Source organism: Borostomias antarcticus (genome assembly GCF_949987555.1).
Source record: "Borostomias antarcticus genome assembly, chromosome: 18".
Taxonomy (NCBI): Eukaryota; Metazoa; Chordata; class Actinopteri; order Stomiiformes; family Stomiidae; genus Borostomias; species Borostomias antarcticus.
In genome coordinates, this window is record NC_140251.1 from 10,486,547 (window position 1) to 10,503,756 (window position 17,210).

Sequence of the window (17,210 nt, forward strand, 5' to 3'; positions counted from 1 at the left end):
CCCGTCATGAGGTGACGGGGTACTCCCCCTTCTTCTTGCTGTTCGGCCGCCACCCATGCTTGCCCATCGACCTGCTGTTCGGCCTGAGGACAGATGAGGATCCAAAGACACCACGGGGGTACGCTGAAAAATGGTCTGAAAGGATGACCGAGGCTTACCGCATCGCAGGGGAAAACAGTCAACGTTCGAGTGCACGTGGCAAAAGATACTACGACCAACACCTGAAAGGAGTCATGCTGCAGCCAGGAGATCGAGTACTCGTACGGAATTTGAGTGAAAGAGGAGGTCCTGGGAAGCTGAGACCATACTGGGAAAAGACAATCCATGTCGTAAAGGAACAAGTTGCTGACAGCCCCGTGTAAAGAGTCGCCTCTGAGAGGGATAGATCCAAGGTGCGCGTCCTGCACCGTAACCTGCTGCACCTGGTCAACGACCTACCTACAGATCTGCCTCCACTGTCAGTAAAAGTAGCAGTGCCACAAGAGAAGAGGAGGACTAGGCAGACGAAAGCCACAGAGCAGATGAGACCAGAACAAAGGAGTGACACGGACTCTGATGATGGAGATGGATACTACTGGCTGAGGATACCTGCAAATGGAGATGGAAATGGATGGAATGGAGATGAAAATGGATAGAATGGAGATGGGAATGGAAATGGAACAAACACCATACCTTCCTATAATCCTGTGTGGAGCTCCGGTCCTGCCAAATGCAGAAGAGCCGTCCAAAGAGAACCTGTGAGAGAGAGAGAACCTGCAAGGCAGAGAGAACCTGTAAGAGAGAGAGAACCTGCGAGGGAAATGGAACCTGTAAGGGGAAGAAGATCAGCGTTAATGGAAGAAGGACTGACGACAGGAACTAGAGAAGTCAGAGACTACAGACCAAGTAGAGAACAGTCCAATACTGAGCCTGAAAGTGACAGTGAAGATACTGGGCCTGCTGTAGAAGATGCAGAGCCAATACTTACCCAGACATGTCCTGCTGAGGGTGGTAGTGCAGCTGAAGGGCCTAGAGTAGAGTATAGTACTGGTCATGAAACTTATTCAGTCAGAAGATCTACTCGTAATAGACAGCCCAGATCACACTTTACTTATGACAGATTAGGTCAGCCTTCACTTCAGACACCAACTGCAGCCAACAGTATAGAGGTTTCTGAGATACCACACATGTCACTTTGGGGCATGCAGCCATATCACTACTTAACTTACTCGGCACCACTTTATGGCCTTCCACCACCACATATCCTTATGCCTTACCTGCACCTTTCCACATGCCAGGGTATACATACTGAAAGAGTAAAGGAAATATTTGAAATATTTATTTGAATTGAGTCAGGAGAAATGTCAAGAGCCACTTTTATTTTGTTGGGGTGTGTGTGACACTCACAATTGTGTGGTCTCAATTTAGGGTTTAATGTGTTTGATTAGTTGTTCTTGAAGTGCCATATTTATTTGGGGTTGTTTCTAATGAATGTTGTAGTTTGTACCCTGCGCCACCAGAGAGCGCTATGGTTCCCTATTAGAGTGAGGCGCGAGGCTGTTTCCTCAGACGACTGACAGCCTGTGAAAACGAATATCTAACGTCTCCCGTTTTATTCTTGCTTCTATATAAAACAGGTATGTAAAGTCACCAAGCATGTTAGAACTAAGTAGGAACCATGAATGTATGTATTTAGCTTGTGAACTACAGAGTTCTGGGTCATTAAGTCCAGCAATCTGTCCTACGACACTTTAACCCCCGGGGGTTAGTTTGTCCTAGGACACTTTAACCCCCGGGGTTAATCTGTTCTAGGACACTTTAAACCCCGGGGGTTAGTCTGTCCTAGGACACTTTAACCCCCGGGGTTAATCTGTTCTAGGACACTTTAACCCCCGGGGATTAGTCTGTCCTAGGACACTTTAACCCCCGGGGTTAATCTGTCCTAGGACACCTGGGGGTTAATCTGTCCTAGGGGGGGGTTAATCTGTTAAAGCGTCGGGGGGGTTAATCTGTCCTGTTACACCGGCTCAGAGAAGCAGATCCTTGAGTCAGGAATCTGTTTAGGCAATGGTGAAAAAAGGCTTCCTTGTGGATGACTGTGCCCTTTAAAGTAAAATGTTTGGAAACATTAACCATTGAATAATGGTCATAAACTAATCTAAAAATAGCAAAGTAGGCCTACTATTTTAGATTTCAAGTAGGCTTACATATTTTAATAGGCAAAGCACGGCGTAGCTCCACTGAGAGGAGAGAACACTATCTGGTGGACACACAGGGAAATCACACCAATTATCAACCCACTATCAGTTGCAAATCCACGGATAAGATAGAAAGATTTTAGCCTGGCTTCGCCACACCCAATTCTCAAAAATGCGAAGGGTCTGAAAACTCACAGTTGCTTTCGGATTCCCAAGGGTCGTTACCAACGGGCGTAAACCACCAAAAACCTCTGGACAAAATAGGCCCTGTGCACCAGCTCAGGATTAAGTAATTAATCAGGTGTGCGGCAGACCCAGCGCACACCTGATTAATCACTTAATCCAATCATATAGGACAGGAAATAAAGATGCCAAGTGACCCTCAGGAAGTAGTGGAGCTGGTGCACAGGGCCTATTGGATAGACCTACAACCAATCAGCGAAAATGACTCTACGGCGCTCGTCATCTTATTAAACCCGCCCCATATTAGATAAACGGTTGTGATTGGCACCAACAAATTTCGACCGTTCTATTAATACATCCATGGTAACGACACACATTGGTCAAGCGGAAAGTTGGTATCGCGCCTCTAGTGGCGGGATATGGGCATTGCATTTGTGACAAATAATTCACTCATGTTCGTATTGTTGTATTGGAGCCGATATTCTATCGCCACCACAAAGTGAACCACAACGCTTCACCAGCATCGGTGACCCGTTTACAGGTAAATATTAACATAATAGTGGTCATTAATTGTTGTATCATGAATGCTTTATGAGAAATCAACACTTTGAGGTAGCCTACTGAACGCATACCTGAACAGCTGTAACCTAATGTATTTTTCAGGCCTGCATTTTAATTATGGAATTTACTATATTATGTGAAATGCCTCTCTTTCCGGGTTCCATTAATATCATTCTACAAAAAGGAATACGTAGAGCCAGAGCTGAACATCAATGATCTGTGAAAAGTTTGGCAGTGGGATAATGAAGGTGATAGACCACTCTGTATTTATAATACACTATGGTCACTGCATGACGACCACTTCATTGATTGTGAAACTTTCAATCAGTGAGGATTCTCTTGTCTTCCTAGTGGACCCAGCTAAAGACACGTAAACAGAACCTGACCCACCTGTTCCAGAAGATGCTGGCCTAACAGTTTGAGCAGAATTCAGCAGACCTGGACGAGCCACTGTCTGATGGAATACGTCCACTCAACACAGGTGATTTAGAGAGGTACATACTTTGGATAGACTTTTTTGTTTGTTTGTACATTCATAACTTGTTTAAGATAATTGTATAACAGCAACATAACAGTTCAGTAATGAGATGTTTTTGTTTGACCCGGCTAAAGGATGTCCTTTTATGCTCTGCTGTAAATACAGCCCTGCGCTAAGTGATTTTATCATCTGTGCTGCGCAGATATGGAGACAAGACTTACTTTTAGGAGATCAAGCAGTTTTACTACAGAGATGAATTCAGCCACCAAGTCCAGGAGTGGAACTAGCGCACCCTTGTCATCAAACGCTGCAGCAGTGATGAGGAGATCCTGTGTCTCAAACTCCATCCCCTGCAGGTAACGGGCCCTCTGTTATGCCAGTAATGGGCATTGATCCACATTGAGCTGTAGCATGAACACACTGGTTGGTACTCTGTAGCCTCTATCAACTGAGCCTTTTACGAAGCTGTCAGTACTATGCCTTCCTGCAGGACTACCTGGTGAAGGAGGACCTGCTGAATGCTCTTTACTGCAAGTTCATCAACCGGGTCAATGAGGTGGGTATGGATGAGAATCCCACCCCTACACCCAGAGTCTGGTCCAGTATGTCTGTGGCCTGGGCCCCAGAAAAGGTTCCCACATGCTCAAGGTAAACCAATACTGTATAGCACAAAAGGAGGGCCAGAATGGGACCCTGTGTACTGTAGTGACCCTGTAATTCTAATTTTTCATTTCAGAATCAGCCACCAAGTGTGTCAAGATCCCGCAGAGTGTTCCAAAGACTCCGACCACCTCTGTGTCACTCCAGGAGATGGGCTTGTTGTTGTGACAATGACAGGATGTGAGTTCGGGGGGAGGAGGTGCAGGGGGGAGGAGGTCAGTGTAGTCAGTGTTGAGGCCTGTCTGCCATGAGAGGTCAGTCACTATGGTTACAAACGTACAACTGTACTACTGATGCACTGATCCCTATAGTATTGCACTGTAAAGAGGGGTATTCCCCTTTCTAACACTTGTACTGTACATAGACACATCTAATGTGTTCCCGATGTCTTTGTCGTGTAAAATAATTTACTATGTCTTAGGTCAAATTCCAAGAAATAAATCTAAGTTCAGACTAGTTTCAGAGTCCAAAATAAATTCAGAGTCCGAGAAGAAAAACAAGTTTGAGGCACCAGGAGTCCAATGCGATGACTTTATTGCTGCTTCAGAAACAAAATAGCAGTAAAGCCGGTGCTTCCCTCGAGAGAGACCACACCGTCCTTTGTGTTATGGCTTATATAGTCTTGTCACCACCCCCCCACCTTTCTTGACCACATCCCACTTTCCAAACATCACTACTTTTCCACCAATCCAATGGTGTCTAATATGCTGGCTCAGCAACAACCTATGCCAAAATATGTCCTTACAGTACCCCTATTATTTCCTGCCAGGGGAAAACCCCATTGGTACATGGGCAATTGTAGACTGCTTTCGTACACAAGACTGCAGTGCCAGCATTAATTCAATCTTTTGGTAAATCTGGGAAGAGAAGAGGGGAAGACTGGGAATCTAACAGGAAGACATTGGGATTTCTGAACGCTCAGGCCGGGCACACACTATTCTTCCCGCCTTAGAATTGCTAGCCTCAGCAACCTTAAAACTGCTGACCTAAGTAGGGGAATTCCATTTTCTACAGATCCGTTCCCTGTGGCTACATCTAGTGGTGGCATTTAATATTACTGTTGAGCAGTTTATTATTGGTTTCATCTAATATCACTCTTGAGCAGATTAGCATTTAAAGTTCTGGCTATGTAAAACAATTTATACCATAGGATGATTATGATTACAATATTATGACATGATTAAAATGCAGGGGAGCTAAATCAAATTAAATCACTTCATCTTCATCAAAAGAGGTTTTTAAGTGAAAAGAGTCTGTGCATTTTTCATACTGCAGTCTGCATGCATGCCAGTATTGCTGGAGTGACCAATTGATTGTATGAGTGATTGATTGAGTGATTGAGTTGTCTTACTTGTGATAGATAACATCTGTCACTTATTTCATCTATATTAGGCCGCACCCTACACCCAAAGACATGCTTTGACAAAGGCTTAAACGTGTCAGCGTAATTTATGGCCAACAATACATAGTGAAACGGAATCAAAACTCTCTTTGATCCTCATTGTGCTGCTCGGCATGTTCTTTTCAAGACAGCGACTCTTTGGATACCTAATGTAAATAAAAAGGAGCGCTTATGTCCCCTGCTTAACATCTTAACACAATGATTTCATATGTCCATTCTAGTCATGTTGTAGTCAAAGAGCTCAGTGTTTTGACAAATTGAGCTCAGTGTTTTGACAATGCAATAACTGAAAATAGTCATTAATAAAATATTTCAATCACAGATCAGATGCTTCTCTTTTTTCATAATTGTACAGTATTTTCTAAAGTATTACCAGAAATGTGTTCAATGGTCTATCAAATTATTTGAAAACTATGGAACATTGACTTTATTATAATTATGTAGGCTACTACCTTATTATATTAGGTTGAGTGTAATATAATGTTGTTGGCCTGTACTGCAACACTTCACTTACACTAACTAGCTGCTGCAGTGCGTATTACATGCATATTAGCGCATTAGCTGTTTATTATCCATTATAAAGTACTCACTTATTAATTTATTTCACATGATCATATCTACAACTAGTAGGCCATTATGTCAATAACTTCCTAATTGCTTATGGTAAATAGGCAAGTTGTTGTGCATGAATTATGATCCCAATAATAGCACATCAGTACAGTAATGTCTAGTTTATCCAATCACTTGTCAGATTCTAAAAACAATTGTCTACCACAATGTTACTCTATATTTTGAAATTAACAAATTATAAGCATGACTTAATATGACCAAGACATCTAAAGGTAAAAACACGTCCGTTTTCATCAACTTTCAAGATTGTGCGTCAGCCATTAAACCTCTGGAACTTGTCCAGAAAGCTGCTGCTCGCCTGGTGTTCAACCACCCCAAATTCTCCCACACAACTTCCCTCCTCCGTTCCCTACACTGGCTCCCTGTAGCGGCTCGCATCCAGTTTAAAACTCTGGCACTAACCTACAGGGCAATGAAAGGAACAGCCCCCTCCTACCTCCAGGCCATGGTCAAACCCTACATCCCCTCCCGACCACTACGCTCTGCTACCTCAGGGCGACTGGTTGCCCCGTCACTCCGAGGCTCCTGCGGTCGATCGACACGGTCACGGCTCTTCTCTGTCCTGGCCCCGCAGTGGTGGAATGAGCTGCCCACTGATGTCAGGACAGCAGAGTCGCTGCCCATCTTTCGTCGCAGGCTCAAAACTCATCTCTTCAAGAAGTACTACAACAATCCTCCCACCTGCACTTATTATATTATATTGCACTGTACTTTAGATTGTGATTCTTGCACTTTGCCTTCAGCACTAGATTATGCTCTTAGTCACTTGTTTTAGAAAGAAGATGCACTTGTGAGTTCTGGCAAGTAGTAGTACATTGGCTCTTCCTACGTTAAATGCAATTATTGTTAGTCGCTTTGGATAAAAGCGTCTGCTAAATGACTGTAATGTAATATAATGTAAATGCTAGACATAACGGCAGTGAATGGGGTTTCTTGTCACAAAGTTAATGCCCATAATGTCCCTCTAGGGGGCGCGGGAGTCAATGGAAGTGTCGTTACTCTGGTATTGAAGCGCACTAGGTTGGATGTCCAGACTGATCTGCGGAGTGAAATCGAATGTGAGCTCGCGAGATCAGGCTGGCGATGCCAGGCTAGATAGGAAAATTATTTTGTTGCAGCAAATACACACAGCAGCAGTACAAAACACATGAGAAAAAGTCACAGTAGTGCCAGAAATGTACAAAAGGGGATTCAAAAATTATATAATCAATAAATAATAATAAGTGAAATTGTAAGCTGACGACTATTCACAATTATGCCTAGTAATAGCTGCCAGCTATTCACAATAGTGCCTTATAACTAACTAACTAATATACTGACAAGAAACGACTGGCACCAGAGCACCCTCAGCTCCCTCCAAGCTAGCTCAGGTCCTTGGTGTGCAGCCAGTCAGGGAACGTAGTGTGTGTGAGTGTGTGTGTGCGTGTGTGTGGGAGAGAGAGAGATGGAGAGGGGGAGAGACTATTACCTGTCGGTATTGAAGTCTCATGTAGAATGACAAAGGAGGGCTAGACAGCCAGTCGTCCCAGGTGTAACAATGGGTCACACAGGAACCCTGACGCTGTAAATCAATCAATCAAGCTTTATTTGTATGGCGCATTTCATACCCAGAGGCAACACAATGCGCTTTACAGAGAACAAGGGAGGTGGGCATACGACCCCCTCTCTACATATTCCAGAGGGAAGCAAAAAAAACAGTAATCACCCGGGGGCCAGATAAGTGAGCTGTAAAAATTCTTCCCTGACCCCTCTCAACAAGGCGATCGAGCAAGCTCCAGGAGTATGTTTGTCTACCGGCTAAGAACATTTATAAAGCAATACATTACATTAAATTACATTACGTAGTCATGCACGGTTATCTTTAAAAAAAAAAGTTTATTATTATTATGCACGGTTATCTTGATAAATGAAAATTTAACCGGTTGTACTGCTTTCACCGCGGTTCACCGTGACACCGGTAACCGTCCCATCCCTAAATGGATGTTGATGGAGGAGAAAAGGAAGGATGGACTCAAGGCAGCAGGAACCGGAGAGTAACTGGTGGGAGACAGAACTCTATTAGTTAACAAGTCAAAAACACAAAATATAGACAGCCAAGAGCCCAACTGACATGAGACACCCAGAGAGGAGAGGTAGGTAGGGGTGCAACAATAAGTCTTCCTGACTGAAGTTTCTATAAAGCTCCAATATAGCTATTCATTCATTTAATTAAATGACACTAAATAGGAAACAGCTCTTTCAGAGATATGTGGGTGGCTCTTAAAAGAGCCTTTGTTTTATTTTGAAGAGGAGCAGCCGCGGGGGCAGGGTGCAGAGACGGCAGCCGTCAGACGATGTTGTACTGCCAGGACACTTCACCAGCAGGAGAGAAGTAGCTGTTGAAGACCTCGCGTACAGCTACGGCCTCTTGGGTGGAGTTGTTGGTGCCCACTCTCCTGACAGGCTGAAGGGCAGGGATGTTCTCCTCTTCTGCAAGTGGGACCGGAGCTGCTGGCGTGGAGTTCCACCTGAGGAAGTTGTGAAGGGCCACAATTGCTTTCACAACAGTGTCCACATTCGCAGGGCTCACTCCGATCACACGGTGGTAGATCCTCCACTGTGCAGCAAGAATGTGAAGTGGTTTCAGCTACAGTGAACTCTGATAACCTTTTGCCTAGGCCCTAGACACAGTGTATATTTTAATAGCTACACAGCCTTGAGGCCTAATAGGGAATGCTCTTGGACACTTCTCTGCTGACCAGTTCTTCTGAAAGAGTAAACAACAGCTGCTAGGATTGCCCAACTCCACATTAGATACGGTAGAATATTCAGATTTCCCCAGCATTGATCTAATCTTGACCTGGCTGATCGACAAATGACTAGATCACCATAACCTAAGATGTCACATGACGCCCCCCTGGTAGAGTGTATTTAAGAGCCACCAGGATGGAGCCTCAGCGCTGCTTACCCTAGCGTGCACTGCTTAGCCTAGGGCTGCTTTAGCCTCTGCTTAGCTCCTAGCATTGTTTCTTGTTAGCTTAGTCACTCAACCTATTGCATTCATCATCAACTCTGTGCTACTCATCTCCCCGGCGACAACACTCTGTACGGTATTGTAACAATTGTCATAATCAGCCGAGATATTGTATCTGGGCTATTGTTTTGTAACACTATATGCTTACTCATTGTTTAATAAACCCACATGATTCATGGCTTCCGGTAATCCAACTGTCTGAGAATCTGTTAAGGATTTACTTCAAATGCCAAAGTAGGGCAGAGGCTGGGGCCCCAGGTGGTCAGCACCCGGGAGAGGAGCATCTCCAGGGAGATCCAGCCTGTTTTCCCGCAGGGCTTCTCCAAAGGCAGAAGCAGCAAGGGTCCCTCCATCACTGCTCTGACCAAAGGCTCCAACATCCACTAACCTGAACAGATACTTGGCATCCACAACAGCAAGTAATACCACAGAGTAGGTTCCCTTGTAGTTGAAATACTGGGAAACTGAATTTGGTGGCACCTGGATGACCACATGCTTCCCGTCCATGGCTCCAACACAGGGAAGTTCCATGTCTCCTGGAAGCCCTGGGTGATTTCCTGCCAATCAGCAGCCTTTGGTACAGGCAGAACCTCATCCACCAGGCTGTCCCAAATGGCCTTGGACACGTCTGGCACAATGTCTGCCACAGTGGAGATGCCCACACAGTGGCTGGAGGCAATGGTGGTGTACGGGTCACCTGTGGCCAGGTACCTTAAATCAATGACAGGATAATGGCATCAATCACCAGTAGTCAAGTAGGGCCTACTATAAATTAATCACGTGATAATGCTATCACTAAAAATAAAATATTGTTTTATAGCCTATTATCAGTCAAATAAAAATTCTACAATAACAGCTAATTGTTTTTAAACAGAGCAGGGAAGACAAATCCAATTTGTCTTCTAGCTAGCTAGCTAGAAGACTAGCTAGTACTAGACTAGCTAGCAGACCTTGCTAAATGGCTAGGCTAGCCTGGGCTACTAAAGGCATAGTTTTATTTTCACATAAATCACCCACCTCAGACAAATTGCCAGCAGCTCTGTTGGAGAAATTGGCTCTCTGTAATTTGTCTGGATACTTGAGATCCTTGGTCTGACTCTCCCCAGCAGACTGTCGAACTGCTCCACAGAAAAGCGAAAGTAGACCTGGAACCGATCGCTGTGGAAACGGAGCTCCTTCACAAGCCTGAATTCACCCAACTGGACCTGAGGGTTTCATGCACCCACACTCTCCTCTTCCTTGGTGCTCTCCTCTTCCTTGGTGCTCTCCTCTTGGTGCTCTCCTCCTTGCTAACAGGGCTAGTGCTAGCGCATGCTTTTTAGCACGGGACAAATACATATCTAGCTATAGCTATTGCTGGCAACAATTCGGCTCGCCGAATGTAAAGCGTACATTTAACATTTCGATTTAGCATTTAGATTTACATTTATATTTAACATTTAGATTCAGCATTTAGATATAGATTTAGATTTAACATTTAGCATTTGTATTTAAAGTCGCACTGAAATGAAAAAAACATTCTGTCCCATTTTGGTTCACATAATTGGTCATAGTGTTCACCTTTTCAATGATGTATGCCAAAATATTTACAAAATTCTACTTTTGTTGTAATCTTAAATCAAAGTATATAATTTCTTACTTCCTGGAAAATGATAGGTCACGTGCAATGACGACAACAGGTACCTTACATTTTAGGCCAATAAATCTCACGACATCCACCCGTCAATCAACGCTATCCTTCTATCGAATCTGTCTAAAGTTCTTAAAACCCGTCCACTTGTCAATGTTCCAATCAAATTCCTCTAAACATATGTCCCACCCTCATAGCTTGTTTGCGTTGGAAATACGTCAAACTACGGAAATTAGATGATCTCAAACGTCCGTTTCAGTGCGACTTTAACATTTAGATTTAGATTTAACATTTAGATTTAGCATTTAACATTTAGATTTAGCATTTAGATTTAACATTTATATTTTACATTTATATTTAGCATTTATATTTAACATTTATATTTAGCATTTATATTTCCTATATTTAAAATTGTATATTTACATTTAACATTTAGATTTAACATTTAACTATCAAATAATTACTAGGCTACAAAACCAACTGTGAAAAAGGTTACCTTATTTTACACGAATTTCACGCTAAATGTGGAAAAAAGTGACATATGGAAATTGCACACCAATTTTTCAATGTGTGTTAATGCTAAATCTGGTAAAACTGAGCTTTTATTTTAAAGATGCAGGGGTTTACATTCGGCGCCCCATAAGCATTCACCGATTGTATTTCACTGCTGTTGTTTTCGCGTTTGGAAATACATGGAAGTGAATGCAGCTGACAGCTAACTATGGCTCAGTCACTTCCATGTATTTCCAAACGTGAAAACTATGGCAGTGAAAAACAATCGGAGTCTGGTAATGATGAGTTTGGAATCCCGATAGTGTATTCAGCCTGTTATTTTGACTATTTTGGTTCTTGAAGTGGTGTTTTAACTTTTAACATTGGAGTCAACATCAGGCACTTCTGCATCCATACCACCAATTATGTCAGACTAACCAATATGGCAGCTGAAGTGAATAAAGTATTGTAAGTACCAGAGCATGTTTAACCCATACGTTTCGGCATGCCTAGGGCGGGATTAGAACCCGGGTATCACGCTTCGGAGGCAGGTGCACTGACAGTTGCACCAATAGGGACGTCCTTCTTGGAGGGACTGTCAGCGCTCCTTTGAGGAGTGAATTTCACTAGCTACCAGATACACTCAACCCTCCAAACTCACACACCACTGTACATCCGGGTCATGGCACCAAGTGACCGGTGTCTGTCTGCGTTGTGTATTTCTTCTTCAACAGATGAGGCGGACACTTCTCTCTTTTGGTCTCAGACATGAAACGTCTGTCACAGAAAAATGAACAGACAATCAGAAAACAGTTGCTCCACATTTGCTCCAAGCCTACATAAGAATTGTGATCAACATTAGACAGAATGTGGGGGCGGTTTGCTTGTAGAACTCAAGTTGATTGCGTTAGAAATATGAGATGCAAGCAGACTGCGCCGTGGGGCAATTTAGAACAGTGAGCTGTAATCAACATTCCACCATGAAAGTGAACAAGTATTTGAGGAAAGCTCTGCAGTGTAAAAAGTATCCAAAGGCCAAAATGGCCCTGCCTATATCAGGCTCTATTTCAGTGCAAAACAGATGGCTCTACTTTTCATGGTTCTTAACACTGTAGTTTGCTCATCTACTGGACTATAACAAAAAGAGGATTGTCGATGACGGTGTGTGGATGGCACTGAAGGTCTACTGGGAGACATTGACACATCCAACTGGTATTTCAAAGCTGAGAGCAGCATCTGTATTTGTGTGGCCCTTCAGAAAATATTATATTTAAAGGGGGAGGGCGGGCAGATGGGGCTAGTGAAAATCTTGGGTGGCACACTAAAAAGGCTTCAAAAAGATTACTGTGCCTGGGGCTGTTTGTTGGGGGGGGGGGGGGGGGGTAGTGGAGTGGCCAGTATCTTTAACATGGAGGCCACAGCCCTCCCTTGGGGGCGCCCTTGCTTCTGCCCTCTTGCACTCTTATGCTCTCTGTCCTCCCTGAGGTACTCACAAACCGATTTAAATAAAGGTGAATTTTAAAATAAGTTAAGAAATAGGCTACTAAGACCACACGATGACTTAACGTTATGCTACAAGTTGACATGTTTCATGTACACACATGAAGTAAGTGACACAATTCTCTATGAGCTAAATTTAAGCAGCTCCCCAGCGCCTTTCTGACTCATACAATACAAAGTCCCAATCAGCCTCTTAATATCCTGGGTATCCTTTAACACAACAAAATCAACCCCCCCCCCTTTACATTTTACTACCTAAACTTATTTTAATTTGTGTCATTAGGCTATGCCTAACTTAACTTCATTTCCCTGTTCTATAGACCCCCCCCCACACACACACACACACACACACACACACACACCCACACACACACACACACACACACACACACACACACACACACACACACACACACACACACACACACACACACACACACACACACTATTGCATAACCAGGAGCACACGTCTGCTGTTAAGTGAGCCAATTGCACTGCAAGCTTCCATTAAGTTTTGAAAATGTGTAAGTTGGTAAAAAACACAAAAAAAACGTAATTTTCGGTAGCCTACCCTTATAACTTTATACCACCAGGCTACGATTGGACAATTCTTCAACGCACGAGTAAAATACATGGGATAGTTCTGCAGTCCGCCAGAACCAGTCTCCTCCCCTAAAGTGGATGTGAAAGAGAGCAGTCTGTCAAACAGGAAGAAGTTAGCCACATTAACTAAAGACAGTGCATCCGAAGTAACTCAAAAGTTTTTATTTTAATCGGCCTCTAGCCCACTTGTCTGGACAAATCTGAGGATGACGCGTTTCTTCGAGTTGATGATCGTTTGACGGGTGTTCCCGGGATTGCTACACTGGAACGTGTCACTGAGGAAGACTTCATCAAATCAAGAAATATAGCATGTCACGCTAACTGCGAGATCGACTGAACCGGGCAAAATGTCAGACCACAGGTCCAGTTTGCTCCATATTGGAGACATTGTGTCTCTTTACGCGGAAGGCTCTGTAAACGGGTTCATCAGCACATTGGGGTAAGGTTCGTCTCTAAAGGCTTTACCCAAAACAATTTGGACTAACACATCTCTGATTGAGATTAAACGAGGTATAGCCTAAGGCGTCACGGCATGACTGTCATGTCAGTGCTCTGACGAGAAGTCGCAATGACTTCCTACTTGAGAAAAATGGCCTTAAACACAAGTGCTTGCATCTTCAAGGAAATACAGCCAACAATTAACATTTGCTTGCACATTCAGGAAAATATAACTGGGAAGAGTGCCAATGTAAACTGATCATTTAAATAGCTCAACCCACTGTTAGGTCGCTGTGATGGTGTCTTTGTTTTTATCATTGTGTCAAGGCTATATTAAGTCCACATGAAGAATTTACTCCTGAATCCAGGGTGTTCAGTTGCATAGCCTACTGTTGACATGTCGCTGTTCACATCTTAACTGGATGAGTTACTGGTGTGTGCGTGTGGTAATTATAATAACCATCACTGCTTATGAGCGCCCATACGTTTCACACTGTAGCCAATTTAAGTCCACAATGCTTAGAGTTGGCAACTTTCATGATTCTGAAACTTTTTAGGCAACATATTGTTCCATGTTGTCTTTTAGGACCACAACAAGATCACCCTGTACCTGTAGGCTACCATGGAATTGAGCTGGAGTGAGATCAATACTTCCTGGTTTACGGTCAAGCACAGTCCTGTAGTCAGCCAACACAAGTGCAGCCCAGAGCTGCTGCATGGATGCATTTGAGTTCAGAAGGTAACAGTGGACAGGCAGCGTGAGAGTGCCTTGAAGCATGGTGCACCAGATATTTCTGAAAGCTATTGGAAGATTACCCTTCATGGTAACAGGAACATTAAGTCATTGGAGTGGTTCATGGTTGTAAGCTGTGCTCATTGTTATCACAAACATGAAAGCACTATGTAGACAGTTACACTGGGTTCAGCAGTTATAGAGTGAAATTTGATAAAACTACCGTCTTGTCGTGGCTGTTGAAGCCGGTGTTAGTCAGTCTGTGTGTGTTTCTGTTATGTCTTCTCCCTCAGTTTTGCTGTGGCTTCTCACTGTGCACTCTGCCCTCTAGGCCTCTCAGCAGGCGTGAACAGACACACACACACACTGTGGAATGAGGCCCCGCCCCCCACTCACTCTCTTTTCCTCTCTTTTGCTGTCTGCAACTGCAACAAACAGTCACTGTGTCAAAGTGTATAAGCCTGGTTCCGGTCTTGGGCTGTGTCTCCTGCACCTCTCTCTCTCCATGATAGTAATCAGACCGGTCCGAAGAAAACCTCTTGTCAGATAGGGACAGGCCCTCAACCTACAGTATGGTCACTAACAATCAATGGATCAACATAACCAACACCTCCTTTGTTTGACTGAAAAGCTGTCTTGAGATAACCGGGCTGAGGCCCCGTATTGATGCAAATGTATACGGGGCCGTAAACACTGAATGCAAAGTGAATAGAGAGGTCGGTTTTCAAGCAAATGCGTGAACAGCATTGTTATCAGTGAATTATTAACTGATGCAGGCTGACAGGGCCGTGTGTTAGCTTCATCGGGGGTCGTTGGTGTGCTGAGCACTGCTGAGCACACCTTCAGAGCCCAGGAATCTGGGCTATCTGGAGCAGAAGTTGCCAGGTTCACATACAGTACAACACCCATGGCAGGACTCTAGTTTTAGAATGTCTGTCTCGTTTAAGACTTTCCATAAGATTATGACACATTGAATCTTGGAAATGTCAGTTTTGGAACTTTCAACGTTCCAAATTGCCAGTATGTGTGAACCTAGTTTTACACAGGGCTAAATCAGACCTGGGTCTATAGTGTTTGAAACATAGTGTTACAAGCGTTATGCATTTGTCAGGTGTGTGGGGGTTTATATGACCTCAAACAGAGCTGTGGCTGTGAAGGATAATATCTAGACAGACCTGAAGTGTTTATTTACGTTAGGATAATGAAACTCCTCAGCTACATTCCTCAGCTCACACCACACTACAAACAGAGGTTCCCTGGGCTGTTCTTCCTGCTTGGTGCTCAAGTGCCCCCCCCATCCATACAACCAGATAACACACATTCCACCAGAGATACACCGATCAACTTTTTTTCAGTTCCGATCCGATTCCGGTACCAGAATTTAGATATCTGCTGATACTGATACCAGCGGTCTTTTTTTCTTGATTCATTCATTAACTTGATTCATACATTAATTCAGTCATTAACTTAATTATTATCATTAACATACACTGTATACACATTGCACACACCATATTCTTACTGTATTGCTACTGTACTGCATTGAACTGTTTTTATTAGGATATCTTGTATCTTGTTGATGAGAAGCCAAAACATAATTGTACTCATAAATTTTACCCAACATATGGCTACTTGTATACTGAATGTAGGCCTAACAATGAAATACTCCTTGAATTTTACTTAGTCTAATATATTCATTTTCTCATATCAGCGCTCACTTTCATCAAATGAAAAGTAAATTGTAAAATATAATTATTAAAATAGAAGCTTGGGCTTAGGGCTGGGTATCGAAATTCGATACCTTTGTGGTATCGACTGAAACACTGCTAGGTATTGAGGCATCAAAAGATTTTAAAACATTCGATCCCCGTTTTCGATACTTGAAAAAAATGTATTAAACAAATAAACATTTTTATTGTATTTATTTATTTAATTTGTCCATGAGGGCTGGAATGCCCGAACCTCCTTTACTTTAGCTAGCAGGGCTGCCTTCGTAAACCAATCAATGAGATTCCTGACCGTGGGAAATGTGAGCAGGATGGCCGTACCGTCAATCAAAATAAGCTGTTGCATGCGTGCATTGCGCGCAACAGCCAATGGCTGTTCAAGAGGAACGAATTATGAACACATTAATTGTAGCATACTGCACATTTTGGAATGATACAAGGCTTAATGCTAATCGGTGAAGTGCCCCTTTAAGGCTGTATCAGGTTTTGATCGTCAAATAAATTAAATTAATGAATTAATTGCCAATCAACCATAGCTTGGAGGTTTCATGGAGATTAATTTAATTTGAAGGTGATTGACATTATAACTGCTGTGTCTACTGTACTGTAACTACGTCACTAATCTTTTTATTCCTGGCATTGTTCTCAAGAGCTGTGCTGATTATGCAGTTTAGGTAGGAACTCCTGACAAGTTTGATCCCTGATCCATCCCTGCAGAGACATATCAGTTACTGCTGTGAGCACAGTAGATCAGAAATGTTTCCATTCGACCTTCACAGTTGTTCATCACTCACTCTCTCCGTCTCGTCATGGTGGTGCGGTTCTTTGCCTGGCTATAACGTAATGGAGCTATAATTAGCTTGTCCAACAATTGTCAATTGCTTATGCTGCTAGTACATCTTTAACCCAGCCTCCGGACCGGCTCTTTGACATGCACTGGGTGTCGGGCTCTGTCCACACTGAGCATAACTCAACTGGGAACC

At 43.3% G+C, this 17,210-nt stretch overlaps 1 protein-coding gene across 1 annotated transcript in view; it reads left to right on the top strand.

Moving 5' to 3' along the window:
• The first annotated feature begins 13,528 nt into the window (after window positions 1-13,528).
• Window positions 13,529-17,210, top strand: part of itpr2 (inositol 1,4,5-trisphosphate receptor, type 2) — a 98,256-nt gene continuing 94,574 nt past the window's right edge. The window contains exon 1 of the mRNA XM_084452887.1: window positions 13,529-13,768. Within this exon, the coding sequence (XP_084309013.1) occupies window positions 13,677-13,768 (92 nt within the window). The 5' untranslated portion in view covers window positions 13,529-13,676. The remainder of the gene's footprint in view (window positions 13,769-17,210) is intronic.